Here is a 15,623-nt window from a genome sequence, read left to right on the forward strand (position 1 = left end):
CCGGCTTGTGCTCTCTCTCTCTCTCTCTTCCCCTGTCAAATAAATAAATAAAATCTTAAATATAATACGTTGTATTTTTACATAGTGGAGAAAATAGGGCTTTTTAAATATATAACGTCTGTATTTGATTACTTTCCACAGATACAACACACTCAGGGGAAATTGGCACTAAAAAAAAGGTGAAAAGACTGTTAAGCTTTCAAAGATACTTCCATGCATCGAGGCTGCTTCGTGGAATTATACCACAAGCCCCTCTCCACCTGCTGGATGAAGACTACCTTGGACAAGCAAGGGTGAGTTAGTCTCCTCTGTCACCTCCCAGGAGGTCAGTGGCCAAGAGCATGTACCTCAGCTGACAGTACCTGGGTTGGAGTCCAACTTCTGCCACTGAGACCCTCTGTGACTCTGGCTAGTTAGTCAACACATCTGGACTTTTCCCTCAAATATGAAATGAGGTTAATAGAAACACCCAGCTCAGAGGGGTGATGCAGAGATTACATGAGGTAAAGCATGCTTACATGTTTTATGTATTCATGCCTAGCACATGCTAGCTATTTTCATTTTTACAAATGGACAAAACATATTTGCACAACACTATTTACTAAAGTGAAATTCTGGACTGATTGATTACCAATGAGAGAATAGCTAAAACTTTAAACCCATTGAATTGTCTCATTATAATAGCTATGCTGAAAGTAACCCAATAATTACCAACTCTTAATTCCACTTCTGTCTACCAATATGGTATGTAGTCCTTTTTATAATTTTATTTTATTTAAATAATTTTCACAAATTTTACAATCCTTTTTGCAATTCATTGATCAAAGGTTGAAATGAACATGTGACAATCTAAAAAAAAAAAAGTTCACAAGTTATCTCTAGCCCAAACTGTCAAAAGAGTTTAAATTTCAGGATAAACTGCCACCATTTACCCCCATCACTTTATTTTTATTAAACTGCCACCATTTAAACAGAAATCAGAAGTAGAGTCTTAGAGTTTACATGCTAAGTAATATTATGCTATCTATGTACTATTAAGAAATTTATACTATTACTGTATAGTATTAGTAACTAAGCAACAAGTAATATCAGAAGAACTAATTCCCAACTTTAGGTTTAAAAAAGGAAAAAAAAAAAAAAATCACTCCTAACAACCCAAGGCCTGAGATTGAGTGAATATTTGTTTGTTTGTTTATTCATCTGGATGGTTGGTTGGTTGGGTGGTTGGTTGGGTTGTTGGTTGGTTGGGTGGTTGGGTGGTTGGTTGGAGAAAAAAGAGCAAGACTAAGCTCCCAGCCCTGGGGCATCAGTGACAGAGCATTCCTGTGGGGCCCTCCTCCAAGCATTCACCCCTCAAGAGAGATGACATTGAGATGTAGAAAGAACTGTGGGTCACAAGTTAGGATACCAGGGATCAAGTCCTGATTCTACTTTAGTATTTGACTTGGATAAAATGTTCACACACACCAGATCTCACAGGTAACCTATTATTCCTTCATTTTTCTGATAATGCTGGAAGGTCTTTGTGTGCTGTGACAAGGCCCTTAGACTTTATTGGAAGATGCAGGGAAGACATTTAGGGGCAGGAAGAGGAGAGTGAGCTGGTCCTTACAGGAAGCAGTGACTTTGAGAAGAGAGGAAGGCCAGGCAAAGAAGCCACAGTGAGGATAGAATCCGTAACCACAGCTTTGCATCTGAGAGTTAAAGACCATTTAATTCTAAGCATGGGGGATTTAAAAAAAACAAAACAAAAACAGGATAATAAGCCTACACTGGACAGTAGGTCTTTAAATTACCCAACATTTTCAATTGCCAACTCCAGTTTCCTATCTGTTAGAGTGGTTCATTTCACATTTAGTCCACGTTGAGCTGAGTAATGTGCTCAGCAATCATTTTGACTTCATTTTTTAAAAATTTGCTGTAAACATCCTCCTCCTTACGTATATAGTCATTTGCAATGTACAGACTTTACTGGACTATAGTTTTAACAGATATCGAATTTTATGTGTGCTTATTATATACAAACACCATTCTAAGCACTCCACATATATTATCTTCTTTAATCCTCACAAAAATGCTATTTTTCAAATAGGAAACTGAGGTACAGAGAGGTTAAGGAACTTGCCCAAACTCCCACAGCCAGTGAGAGATGTGGCTGGTACTGAACCAGATAGTCTGATTCCTTTCACGCTCTTGTTAGTAGCACGTAGAGCAAGATTTGTTTTACCACAAACCAGATAGCAATGTGCTACTATTTCCAACTTTTTAATTGTTTAATTCACTGTCTCAAAGTAAATGTTTGAGTCTCCGGTATGATTCATTTGAGTGCTGTTTTTCGTTTGCCTTTTCAGCATATGCTTTCCAAAGTGGGAATGTGGGATTTTGACATTTTCTTATTTGATCGCTTGACAAATGGTAAGTCACCCAAAAGAATCTTATTTCCAAACACTGTTATTCTTTTTCCCTTCCTTTTCGACTTTCCTAAGTCTATAGCCACTCAAGAAGGGCCAGGGCAGGGGAAAATTAATTCAGATGAAAAGTAAGGACTGAATTTGGCCTTAGAATCTTAAGACCGTTTTCCTTCTGGCCTTGATGATCCCAAAGGAATTTGGAAACCACAGATTAGATTCTTCCCTGGCAGAATACTTTGGCCACATCCAAATGGAGGAGGTTCATTGTTAGTCAGTGAAAACTAGAAACACTAAAGCTCGTCTGATCAGTCCCGAGCCCTATAGGGCAGGTGTCTTTACATTTTCACTGAGTGAGCTGAGGCTGGTCCAGTGCAGGTCTTGTTCAGATATGCTCGGCATCACTGGAGGAAAACATTGGCTGATGATGGGGTGTAAAACGTTAGGCTGCAGCTGAAGGGGAAAGTAGACATTCCCACTGGCTTCACTTTTAAAATCTTGGTGCCTATAAAGACTTTCCTAAAGAAAATAATAAAATTTGGTTATATATTCGTCTGCCCATTAAACAAATGCCAACAGGCTTAGGGAGCCAATGAAAGACATCGTACCTGATGGTGACCTTCACATGTCCCACCATATACCAGGCTTATACTTTAAGTCATTACGGATGGTTTTCTCACCATTCTGTTACTTGACAAATAACATACAGTTGAGATATACAGCCTAAGACCGTGAAGCCGACCGAGCTTTACACTGTGGAAAGCTAACTGTACCATGTAGGGATGGAGCTCACAATCTTGTATTTCACTTTGCTCAAATCAACTGAGAAATGGGTACCAGTAGATGAAAGTAACTGTGAATAAAAGGATTTGCTCAAAAGAGAGTATAATCATGACTCTCATGGAAGATGAAATGAGCACATGTCAAAAATTTAACTCAATTAATTAGAGATCCATTAAGATGCTACAACTAGTTCAAGGGAAAATTCAAAGAACAACACATATGTAAACAGTAAGAAATGCTTAAATGGATTTATTAATAGCTGTAAAGCTGGGAAGAGGAAGTCAACTGTATTTTCACCTGAAAGATTTTTGTTTGCATGTTATGGACAAGAATCATTTGCAATGCTCTCAGTTATCTACAACTTTGAGAGTTGTAAAAAAGCTCAAAGACAATGGAATCTGCAGAAATGCAGAATCAGGTGGCCCGGAAGAGTGTGCTTAGGCAATACTTTGTTTTCCACTTAAGACATCCAGTCATCATCTTGGTCCATTTCAAAGTCTTTCATAAATTCTCTAATGCTTTTCAAATTCAAAATCATTACTCTTTAGTCAATAATATTTCCTAAATGCTTACTAGTCATTATTGCTTCGATTTTGCATCTCTGCTGGCTTAAGTTCTAAACTATCTCATGGTCACATCTCACCTTGGGTGATTTCTCTTAAGGAACGTGGTGACTTAGATGTCCCTGTAAACCTAAGAATCAGTTGGGAGCAACTTAAGGCACATTGTAAGTGACCACTAAACTGTGTCTTTAAAAACTACACACAAACACAAACACACACACACGTGTGTGTGTTTGTGTGTGTCCCCACGATAAGCAGACTCTTAATGCTTTCATTGCCTTTGGTATAGAGAAATGTCTGACCTAGTTTGTTTCACTCGTACAATATGAGAAAACCTAGGACCAAACCATAGGAATAAGATCCTTCATACTTGGAAACATTCAGATTTAACAGGGAAAAGGAGACCTTTCATTACAGAAACTTTGGATCCTTTTGTCAATCTCGATATTTTAGTGGTGATAAAAATTAGTTAAAGCGGGGCGCCTGGGTGGCTCAGTCGGTTGGGCGACTGCCTTCGGCTCAGGTCATGATCCTGGAGTCCCAGGATCAAGTCCCGCATCGGGCTCCCTGCTCGGCGGGGACTCTGCTTCTCCCTCTGACCCTCCTCCCTCTCATGAGCTCTCTCTCTTTCAAATAAATAAATAAAATCTTTAAAAAAAAAAAAAAAAAGACCTTTCCTGTCAGGGCACCTGGGTGGCTCAGTCGGTTGGGCGACTGCCTTTGGCTCCGGTCATGATCCTGGAGTCCCGGGATCGAGTCCCGCATCAGGCTCCCTGCTCAGCGGGGAGCCTGCTTCTCCCTCTGACCCTCCTCCCTCTCCTGCTCTCTCTCTCATTCTCTCTCTCTCAAATAAATAAATAAAATCTTTAAAAAAAAAAAATGAGTTAAAGCAGGTGACTGTTTTCCTACAGGAAACAGCTTGGTAACACTGCTGTGCCACCTCTTCAACACCCATGGACTCATTCACCATTTCAAGTTAGACATGGTGACCTTGCACAGGTTTTTAGGTAAGTCTTCATTTCCATATTCTTACCTCCGTTCCCCTGAATAGTGACAGCCCATAATATTCTTTTTTTTTTTTTTTTTTTTCTTTCAGCCCATAATATTCTTTAACGTAAAGCGGCAAGAATGATAGCATGGAAGGTGAAGACCTCAAGTTAATCTGAAATTATCTCACCTTAATTTTTATATATGGTTCACCCATTTTAATCAGTAGAAAAAGATTATTTACTTGATTAGCTATGTTTACAATAGATCAAAACAATATAAAGAAAACCATCAAGAGCACATAACTGTTACAGAAATTACTGATCTGCTTACATATCAGCAAAACCCCAGTAATGTATGCCTCAAATAATTCCGATCTGGACATGAGTTGTTAAAAATCTTCAATAGACTTTTTTTTTTTTTTAATATAAGAAGAACTACCATTTACATAGCGCCCACTATATGCAAGATGCTCTCAGTATGTTATTTCTAACCATTTCAACAACTCTGCAAGTTGGGTGTTGTCACCACCATTTGGCGCATAGTTAAGGAAAAGTAGAAAGAGGTTTCATAACTTGCTCAAGGTCAACAACTTGTAATTGGCAGAACCTCAGGCCAAGCCCAGGTCTGTCTGACTTGAAAGTCCGCCATGTTTCCACTCAACTCCACCCCGTCACTCTCTATCAAAAACAGCCCCAGTTCTTACTGGACTTAATGCACACACTTATTTATCTGCCAAATTATCCAGGGCACATTTTTAATCACCATATAACTTCCTGCTGCCACTTGGCATGTTTCTGGCTTCTTTGATGTGTCCTGTGGCTGTGCTTTGAATTTCAAAGCTGACTTGATGCCTTGAGAGATGCCTCCAGAGTAAAGTAACAGAGACATGATAGCAACAGAAGGAATGACAACCAGACCTATACGGTGCTGACATATGCCGGGACTAAGGACTTGCATGTATTAACACATTTCATTCGTAGAGCAGCCCTTTGAAATTGGAGCTATTGTTATTCCCATTTTATAGAGAAAAAAGACTGAGGAAACTTATGGTTAAGTAATTTTCCCAACACATATAATAAGGGAAAGAGCCAGAGTTTAAATATAATTGTTTTTAGAAACACGTAAAATAAATAATAATTGGCAAAAGAAATTTTTGAAACCAGCTACAACATGGCTCGGTTCCAGAAACACAAATAACTTCAGGCTAACTGAATGATTTCTTGAGCAAAGTAATGGCCACAAATGGGCCAAATAATTTTTATTTGTCTAAAGAAAGAGAACACAGATCCTTTGGACATGTGTATGCCCGCAGAGTAATGTAAAGAACGAAAAGATTTGATGACAGAAATAACACCCGAATTCAGGGCTGGACTCGTAAAACGGACTGAGAAAGTATGGCCACACTTGCAAATCTGGACATTCTATACACACTGAATGTATTGCATCCTAAGCATCTTAAGCTAAAGCAGGCTAATGGCTTCTGTAATTAGCAAAACCAACTCACCCTGCTTATGTCTCTACTTGGTTCCAAGAGCACTCTGGTCCTTAAATTGGAAGGGCATGAGAGATGCTAACTTAGTCTGAATGAGATAGAGATAAAACCAAGGAGTTTGCCATTGGATCAACACAGTACTTTGAACTTCTGCCTGAAGAAGCGTCAGATTTGCTTTGGTCAGTCTTTGCTATTCAAGTGCTAAACCAATCTTTGGATATCAGGGCTCTTTAAAAGGAAAACTCTGTAATGGAATATTATTCATAAATGGCAGCAAACTTAAATAATTAAACTATAGTGTGAAATAAAGTTGTCCTCTTCCTACATATTTATTTTTCCCATGAATGAAAGCCTTGATGAACGCCAGAAAGGAGTGATTTATGAAGGTGGTGAGGAATCCCAAGGGCCTCACAAATCCTTTTAGCCTTTCTCCCATCTGCCCTCCCCCTCCTCTTCACTAAAAGCAGCCCAGTAGAACTGCCAAGCTTGCAAACCACGTTTATTTTTAAAGGATCCCCAGGCTGCACATTTTGGAGACACTGATATTTTTAAGCAAAAGGGATCCTCAATAGGTCTGAGCTTAGTCTGCCCTTCCTGTTTTGGTTTTAGCTGATGAGTTATCTGTTTGCCTCCTAGTCATGGTTCAAGAAGATTACCACAGCCAAAACCCATATCACAATGCTGTTCATGCAGCCGATGTCACCCAGGCCATGCACTGCTACCTGAAGGAGCCAAAGGTAAAGCAAGACCCGGCTGCCTCCTCAGCCCTCCGGAGGTGTCAAATAAACTGCCTGCTAAGTCCCAAATCACCCAACACAGCAGAATAACTGTGTATGGGTCATTCACACTAGGAATATAAATTATTTCTATGAAAGTTCCGGGATCAGCTTTGTAAGTTATATAATACACATGAAAGAGGGTGTAAATTTCCTGAGGGCTTTTTTTCCCATAATTTCTGTACTTGTCAAGACCGCATTAGGACAAAAACAACCCTTTCTGTGACAATCTACATCTTAGATATATTCAAAAGCCTCAAGAAATTAATTGTTTTGCCTTGGACCTCTGCCACAAATGGTACCAGCAGTGAAATGCTCTGGAAAAAGTCTCTCGCCTCATGGGTTTTGATTGACAAGTAGAATCAAAACTCCTCAAGACGGAAGCTCCATTTCCTACTAAGCCAACAGGGCATCCTGATTCAGGCCCAAGAGAACTTGTCAACTCCAAAGATCCCAGAGCAAGTGTGTTCTGATGCAATAAAGCAATCCAAAACTAAAAACATGGCAATGATAATACGCACTACTTGAAATCTAAGCATTTCTTAACCATATATAACTGAATTGGCTTAACATACATGATGAATTTTCTTAAGGTTTTTCTAAAATGATATCCTCGTCCAAGTCTCTGTTTAGTTTGATCAGTTTTAATATCAGTCACTAAACACACAGGTGCCAGACAGGCATTCTCAGGAGAAAACTGGGTAGATAGATGCCCAACCTTGTACAATATCCCATTAAACGTTGCGTTTTTTAATCTGTAAGTTGTCTGAAAGTTCTAATATATCATACAGTAGTATATTTAAATTTAGTACTGGATTCCCATTCTCCTGCTTGTTTTCATAGCTACCAAAAAAAATGACAGATTCTTACACATTCCCCCACTATTTATTACACATTGAAGAAATATGCAAATTTTGTAATTCAGCCCACTCTTGATTCCGTATTCCCAGTGGCAATGACAGAGTGGATGATTGAAATACACAAATGATTTTTTTTTAAATGTGTCCATTACTTTGGCTTTAAAATTTTCCTTCATTCACTGCTTTCTCTCGGAGCAAGGCTGACTTCAGGCTCTGCCTTGTCCCTGCTCACCAGAGAGCAGTCTTGCCAATAGGCAGCACCACTCCCTGCACCAATAAAAAGAAACAAGAGTAGCAGTAGGAAGAGGAGGGTAGTTGGATGAATGATCCAGAACAATTTGACTTGCTTAATTACTTTCCACACTGTCCTTTTTTCCCCCTGCAATTCTATGGGGCTGCCACCTCACTGACCACTGCCTCAAGAGGGTAAAGGTCGGGATGGAAAGCCTGAAAAATACTGTCATAATTCATACAGTTTGATTTAGCCAAAACGAGCCCTCACCTATGTGGGTAAACACCAATCGATCTCCCACTGTGACTTTTTTAACAGCTCGCCAGCTTCCTCACGCCTCTGGACATCATGCTTGGCCTGCTGGCTGCAGCAGCACATGATGTTGACCATCCAGGAGTGAACCAGCCATTTTTGATCAAAACTAACCACCATCTCGCCAACCTATACCAGGTAAGGGGGCCCAGCGTTGAGTCACAGTTCAGCCAACAGTCTTCAGCCCAGCATTGGAGCCCGCGTCTCACCTTTGGAGATAGCCTTCCTTCAGGGTCAGCCTCAATGACAACCACAGCCAAAGAGCATGGATTTGAAATAGGTCCAGGATATTCCCCAAGGAAGATTAAATTTCTTTACAAAGGTATCCAAGGAATTCCTTTCTATCCAAAGCAGATTTGAAATTGTGCAGAGTAGAACAGGATCTCTGAGCCTACCCTCTCAGGACCTGAGAATATCTGTCTCCCTGGACACCGTCTCATATATAATGGCCAGTTGAAGCCAGTCTTTGTAGGACTTCTATAAATGATAATTCCCAGGTGCAATCCTAATTCAAACTTAGGTTTCTAAGACTATTTCTGATCTTGACTGGCCTCCAGGTCAGAGGTATGTTATCAAAGATAATAGGCGTACTTTGTTGTTCTAAAATAGCTCAGCAGCATGAGTAGGTTGGCCTGGGGACCTTTTATCTCTGATGTTATTTAAGACAGTAAAACTTATATCATAGATGAATAACTCCCAGAATTTTCAGGGTGGTCCTTTGGAGACCTTTGGTTGTCATTCACAAAATCACTGCATACAAGGTAGTCATTGATCTCAATTCTAGTAGATCTTTGAGAAACACAATGCTAAAAAATTCTTGACAGATCTCCATAAAACACCTGCATTATACAAAATGTTACAGCTTGAGGATGCATTTATTTCCAATAAAGCACAATCGGCACATGAGAAAAAGCCTTTCTCCATCCAGCTGATTAGCTTTTAGCATAGGTAGGAACTGACATTCCAACATTTATGGATCCACCTGGTATGTATCCAGTGCTGGGCTCTCTTGAGCGGCCAGCCAGCACCCGGAGCCAGGACAGATGTGGCCACATTGAGGGGACAAGATGACAGAACTAAGAAAGCCTTTGATGATGAGCTACAAACTAAACAAAGAAAAATAAAAACTGAAGCTAAACTTTCTAAAAGCGTCTCAGAAGCTAAATTTATTGCTTGAGAAAAACACAGACATGAATGACTGGACTGAAAGCCCCCAGATAGATTTTCTATTCCTGTCAATGCTGATTTTTTTCAAATGTCTTTTATTAGACAAAGGAAATCAATCAACAAAATAGGCTATTTGTTCCTTTCCCATATAAAGTAAATGCTTACATAATTCTAATTTCTTGTCATCAAATAAATCATGTCAATGAAGTTTAAGAGAGTGTCTGCGGCTACTGACCAATTGGTACATAAAATGAGGGTCATAATACTGCACTTTGACATGTAGTACATATAAAACATGTGATGGATTCACATCTAGACAGGAAGTTAAAAAAAAATATGCCAGATGTTAAAAACAAGAAAGTCGTTGTAGAATTTCATAAGAATTAAGTACTCATTGCTAATTAACAAAAATTGATTCTCAAAAAGACTAGTCCATCTTATTCAGATATTAAAACTGTTCTCAAAAAAAAATGGATTCCTTACTCAAATGTTTGAAGTGCAGGTAATTTTTAATAGTTTTTATTTAATCTCTTTGTTAGAAATAAACATTTCAATATTGGGGTGCCTGGTTAGCTCAGTCACTTGAGCCTCTGACTCTTGGTTTCAGCTCAGGTCATAATCTCAGGGTCATGAGATTGAGCCCCTCATCAGGCTCTGTGCTCAGCATGAGTCTGCTTGAGATTCTCTCTCCCCCTCCTCTGACCCTTCACCCCACTTATGCACGCTCACTATCTCTCTCTCTCTCTCTAAAATAAATAAATAAAATCTTTTTAAAAAATAAAAAATAAACATCCCAATACAACCAAATTCTGCAGCCTTTTCATTACAACATATAGTCTTGTATATTTTTAATCAGCAACTATTTACTGCATATATCATATGATATACTAAGATATACTAAGATCTAGGAATACAAAGATGAATAAAGTATAATCTCTGCCTTCAACATTTGTTCAAACTCAGATGCTCAAAATGTGCAAAATCTAGGAAGACTTAATCTCAGTTTGAAAAAGCTTTGGGGAGCTAGCTAAAGATATATATATAGCTATAATTTTTTTAAGTCTTTAAAGAGTAAGGACCTGTTCTGTTCTTTGTATGCAAAACTGTTACTATAATAAAATAAGCTATTATTTTTTTCTAGCAGTGAATTTATCCATCTGAACTGTCTGGCCCAATCCTTGACAGGAAAGACAAGGATCCTTTTGATAATAACTAGTTAGAGTTGGGATATAGGACTTGAAAACGGCATGCAGAATAAATCTTCATCAGTCTCCTGCTCAACAGGTCTTAGGACCTCTTGGAAGCTAGGTAGAGACCCTTGACTTTAGGTTTTAGAAATAGTGTTTAAAAAAAAAAAAAAAAAGGAAAAGAAATAGTGTTGAAGGCAAACCGGGATCATACAGTATCATAAAGATATTTCTACTATCTTAGAGCTCACTAGGATAAAAGCTGAAATTTTTATCAGCCAAACTGGGACGTAACATATTAAAAGTAAAAATTGTTAAGAGGACCTGAAAATATTATGAGATTTCCGTTCTGTCCAAAAAATTTCTGTTGCCTTTTATATTTGGCTATATATACCATCATTTATTAACTATCAGAGGGAATTTCAAAATAATAAAGAAAATTCTATGTGAAATATAGTTCAACAAATTATATAACCTTTATTCAATGTTTACCATGACTCAAAAACTGTGTTAAATGCTTTTGAGGCATTGTATGAATTTACTCTGCACAATAGTCCAGTTAGGTGGGTACGATTATCATACCAACTTTCCAGAAAGAGGAAAATTGATACTTAGGAAAGGCAGGGGTTTTTCCTGAAAATAAATAGCTAATTAATGGCAAAGCCGGAATAAGTGTTTTGTCTCCAAAGCAGGAGTGACTCAGCACTATACACAAACCGCCTCTGAAATTCACATGGATCTCCTACTCTCCAGTGCGGGGCACTGGGAGCTCTCCACCACGGGGCACTGGGAGCTCTCCACCAGGTTTCCTCCTGCAGGGAGGGAGACAAAGGGATTAGAGCCAAGGGGCTTCAAGCGGGAGGGACTCTGTGAAGTACTCTTCAGGGCATAGCTACAGAGTATAATGGAAAGACAGGAACTGATGCTACAGATGTCCTGGGGGAGGGAGGAACCTCAGGGAGGAAGAACTGTAAATGGGCCTCCACGTGCAACGTTCAGAGTAGCAGAGCTGAGGGAGGGCACTGGAGGCAGCATGAGCTGGTAGACTTTTGGGATTAAAACCCCCAACTCCAGGATAACTGAAAACAGACTGTCTCTGTGGCCATTAGCTGAGCATAGGAACAGCCCCTGCTTTCAGATCAGTGTCTTAGGCATATTTTCATTAAGTGTATATTCTCTCTTTTGTAGAAGCTTCTTCTGTAGATTAGCTATACAGAACATGACCTGGGTCAGAAAATCTCTGCTCTGCACCAAGCTGTAGATGAGGAACTGACATAACTTCAGGTTTTCAATTTCAAGGAAAAAAGATGATGTTACCTAATATATAAACTGAGCCAGACCATTAACAACCCATGATATTTAAAATCTTTGCCAATGTAGACTTTCAGCCTACCAAGAACCTATTGGTTGAGACATGAATGAACTTTCAGGAAACTGTGTGCCGATTTTCAGAGGATAGACCTATGCACTTCTTTCTAGGGTAAGGATATATTATTAATATACACTCATATTTTAAAACAACTTATAGATTCTGAAAATATTAGGAACCATGGTAATGGTTAAAAATATATGTATATACACTACGTATATATATTACACAATATATTGTGATTATATATATACACACACCAAAAAAATTATACACATCCACGCACACACATTTGGTTAATGAGAATCCAGTAGAGAAGATGTGCCAGGAATTATGTGGGCTGAGAACACCCTGTGCGTGACTTTCTACAATCTAGCTTTTCTATAAATGAGATAAAATGGAAGAGGGCTTCCTCTCCCTCCTTTTGTTGGCTGTGCTATTTTGGTCTCCAATAAATAAGAAGATCACTGCATAACACCCAGCCTGTGCTTCTGCCCTGAGATAAAGAGCCAGGGCAGCTGGAGTGAGGGCCAGGTTAGAGGGCTCCCTCCCATTGTCGGCTGTCTGGACCAGACTCACTAGCTGAACTGCCAACCCAAGGTCAAAATGAAGGTGATAAAAGCACTTCCACCTGGCACCTCTTTCAGCAGAGTGGAGGCCATCCAGATGTCCCTGGTGGACTGAGAGAGAAAGGAACATGCAAGACATCGAACCGAGCACTTACTTTCTGTCCCTCCACCCTGCAACTCCTCACCCCTGCGCTCAGCACTTGAGCAAAGTAAGCATTAAGTCAGATAGGATATTGGTTATTACAATAAGGACTATTGCAAAAAGAATCACTTTCAGCTCCATTTCAAATTTAATTCCTTTTGATTGGGTCTAACTACATCTTAGCTAGTGACAGAGCAACCTAATGAATAAAATAATTAATCATTGTTCCTTACCGTGTAATATGTTTCATAATACTAAATTCTGTACTGTCTTACAGAAGTTTATAATCATTTTTTTTAGTCACTTATCACAAGCACTTAAAGCAGATCAGCATTTTTTTTTAAGATTTTATTTATTTATTTGAGAGAGAGAGAAAGAGAGGGCACGAGCGGGGTGAGGGGCAGAGGGAGAAGCAGACTCCCTTCTGAGCAGGGATCCCGATGCGGGGCTCGATCCCAGAACCCTGGGACTATGACCTGAGCCAAAGGCAGACGCTTAACCAACTGAGCCACCCAGGCACCCCAGGTCAGCATTTTTAACCACTTTTTGCTCTTACTGACTCTGAGCCATAAATAGGAAGTTGACAGAGCCCGGAGAAATATTCCTGCCACATGGTCCTATGACCCCTACTCGAACAAGCAATGGCAAAGATGATACATAACCTCACAACTTCTGCAGTATCAATGGTGTTTTGGGGCCAGTCATGTGAAAATTGCAGGAAGGAGGCTCAAATTGGATTTTCTGTTTCATAAAGTTTCTGCTGTTCACTGTGAGGTGGCTGGCGTGTGGCCTGTCCGGGGCCCGCATCTGAACATGGGCCTGCCCCACAGACAGCAATTGGTGTCCACGTTCCTTGGTCTCAGAGCACTGTTTTGGGCGGATGCAGATGGAACAAGAGAAAGGTGTCTTCCAACAGGCAGGAAACGTGGCAGGCGCTACAGCTTTACCAAGGGCCAAGGTCTGGTTTCGGGCTCAAGGAGCTTCTGTCCCTCTGAGCCCTCCTGGGCTGGGGGCTTGCAGCGTTATGGACGGGGCCACATGGCTTGTCAGGCAACTCCATGGTCTCCTCGAGTCTTGTTTCCCTGTTTCATGAGCAAGTAAAAATGAAAACACACACTCCGTTCCTATTGTTTTTCTTCCTGTAACCTCTGTTTTAGAAGGTGTCACTAACTCTGATTCCTATGGTACACCAGAGTCAGTTTATCAACATATTTTAATCAAAGAAAGTATCTGGTAAATAGGGGGGAAGCAGCTGAGCGCTGCCTTGCATGAGAGCAGATCTGCTCTGCCAGATTCTTTGACAAATAGACTCTTGTTTTAATTTGAAAACCTGTGTTGGTGGTTTATTAAATGCCCGGTGCGATGTTAGTCGGGAACAGAGGGATTGTTTTGTTCTTAGAGTGGATAATACTTGATAATTCAGCACAAAGGGAAACATAGGTTTTGCCACAGGAGTTTTAAGAGTTTTATTTTTTTCCAAATTAAAACTCTAATAAGTTATGTTGCCACAAAGGTGGATATGTACTCTTTCAACTTTAGGATAAAGATTATCTTTAAAACTACAAATATAAAGAATTTGGGACATGAGAACACAGTGTCACTGGGATCATGCAAAACTGCTGAGCCAATGTTTCTTCGAGGTAGACAGATGTGGTACCTAATGTGGGACTCCAAACAGGGAGGGGATGTCAACGGATATTAGGTGGTATCATTTCATCCTATGCTCAGATCTTCCCCAGCATTTAGGATGATTTTCTTCTTTCTTCAGTCTAGCGCTTTCTGCTATTGGTCTTTGAACCACTGTGAAAGCCAGAGGACTCTGTAAGAGCAGAGCCAACCCCTGTGAGTGAGGACACAGATAACTCTGGCCACTGCCTATGAAGCACCAGGATGTCCCCGCCAGCTCACGGCAGCCTCCCCCCTTAATGCACGGCACCTACATCATCCTCTTGTCTACACACAGCCTCGCCCAGCTCCAACCCTCCCTCTGCTGTGCAGCCAGGATGAGTTTCCTGAAATTCAAATCTGACCCCACGGGTGACGGCTTAAAACCCCCTTATCCTCAGGATCGAGTCCAAATGTCTTCACACAATTTACAGACTCTGTTATGATCTGGCCCCGCCACCCTTCCAGCTTCACTTCCTGCTATTACTCAATTAGGCCTCTGTGCATCCTCCAGCCTGAACTACTTTTAGATTCCCAAACCTGTCACTCATTCTCTTATTCATTCAACAAATATTCATGGAGAGCTTAATACATCCCAGGTACTGGGAATATGGAAGATGATCAAAACATATCAAAATCCCTGCTATCCCTCCTCTCTACTGACTATACTTCCTGATTCCTCTCTAACTCACTCATCCTTTTGAGCTCAATTTGGACATATCTTTTTCCTGAAAACCTTCTTTTTCTTTAAAAGCCCGTTTTCCCTCCTCCTCCTGTAAGATTTCCCAGCCCTTCATTACTTACCCTATCCCAGTGTTCATGTCTCTAAATTCCCATTGGCTGGTTGGCTGTCCACACCCCCGCCCCACATGGTCTGCAAGCTTCTGGGTACCTACCTCCTTCACTGCTGTGAAGTGCTGGTGTTCAGTGGATATTGGTTGGGTGGTAGGAGCTTTGCTGGAGGAGTAAGGAGAAGGATGGATGGATGGATGGATGGATGGATGGATGGATGGATGGATGGATGGATGGGTGGATGGATAGATGGATGGATGGATGGATGAATAGATGGATGGATGGATGGATGGATGGATGGATGGATGGATGGATG

At 40.3% G+C, this 15,623-nt stretch overlaps 1 protein-coding gene across 3 annotated transcripts in view; it reads left to right on the forward strand.

Moving 5' to 3' along the window:
* Positions 1-15,623, forward strand: part of PDE7B (phosphodiesterase 7B) — a 322,174-nt gene that overhangs the window by 281,446 nt on the left and 25,105 nt on the right. For all 3 annotated transcript variants that reach the window (XM_034990739.1, XM_034990738.1, XM_034990740.1), the window contains 5 exons: positions 142-293; positions 2,352-2,415; positions 4,666-4,761; positions 6,873-6,973; positions 8,423-8,554. In XM_034990739.1, the coding sequence (XP_034846630.1) occupies positions 142-293; positions 2,352-2,415; positions 4,666-4,761; positions 6,873-6,973; positions 8,423-8,554 (545 nt within the window). The remainder of the gene's footprint in view (positions 1-141; positions 294-2,351; positions 2,416-4,665; positions 4,762-6,872; positions 6,974-8,422; positions 8,555-15,623) is intronic.

The sequence above is a fragment of the Mirounga leonina genome, unplaced genomic scaffold (genome assembly GCF_011800145.1).
Source record: "Mirounga leonina isolate KUSES-001 unplaced genomic scaffold, KU_Mleo_1.0 Mir_53, whole genome shotgun sequence".
NCBI lineage: Eukaryota > Metazoa > Chordata > Mammalia > Carnivora > Phocidae > Mirounga > Mirounga leonina.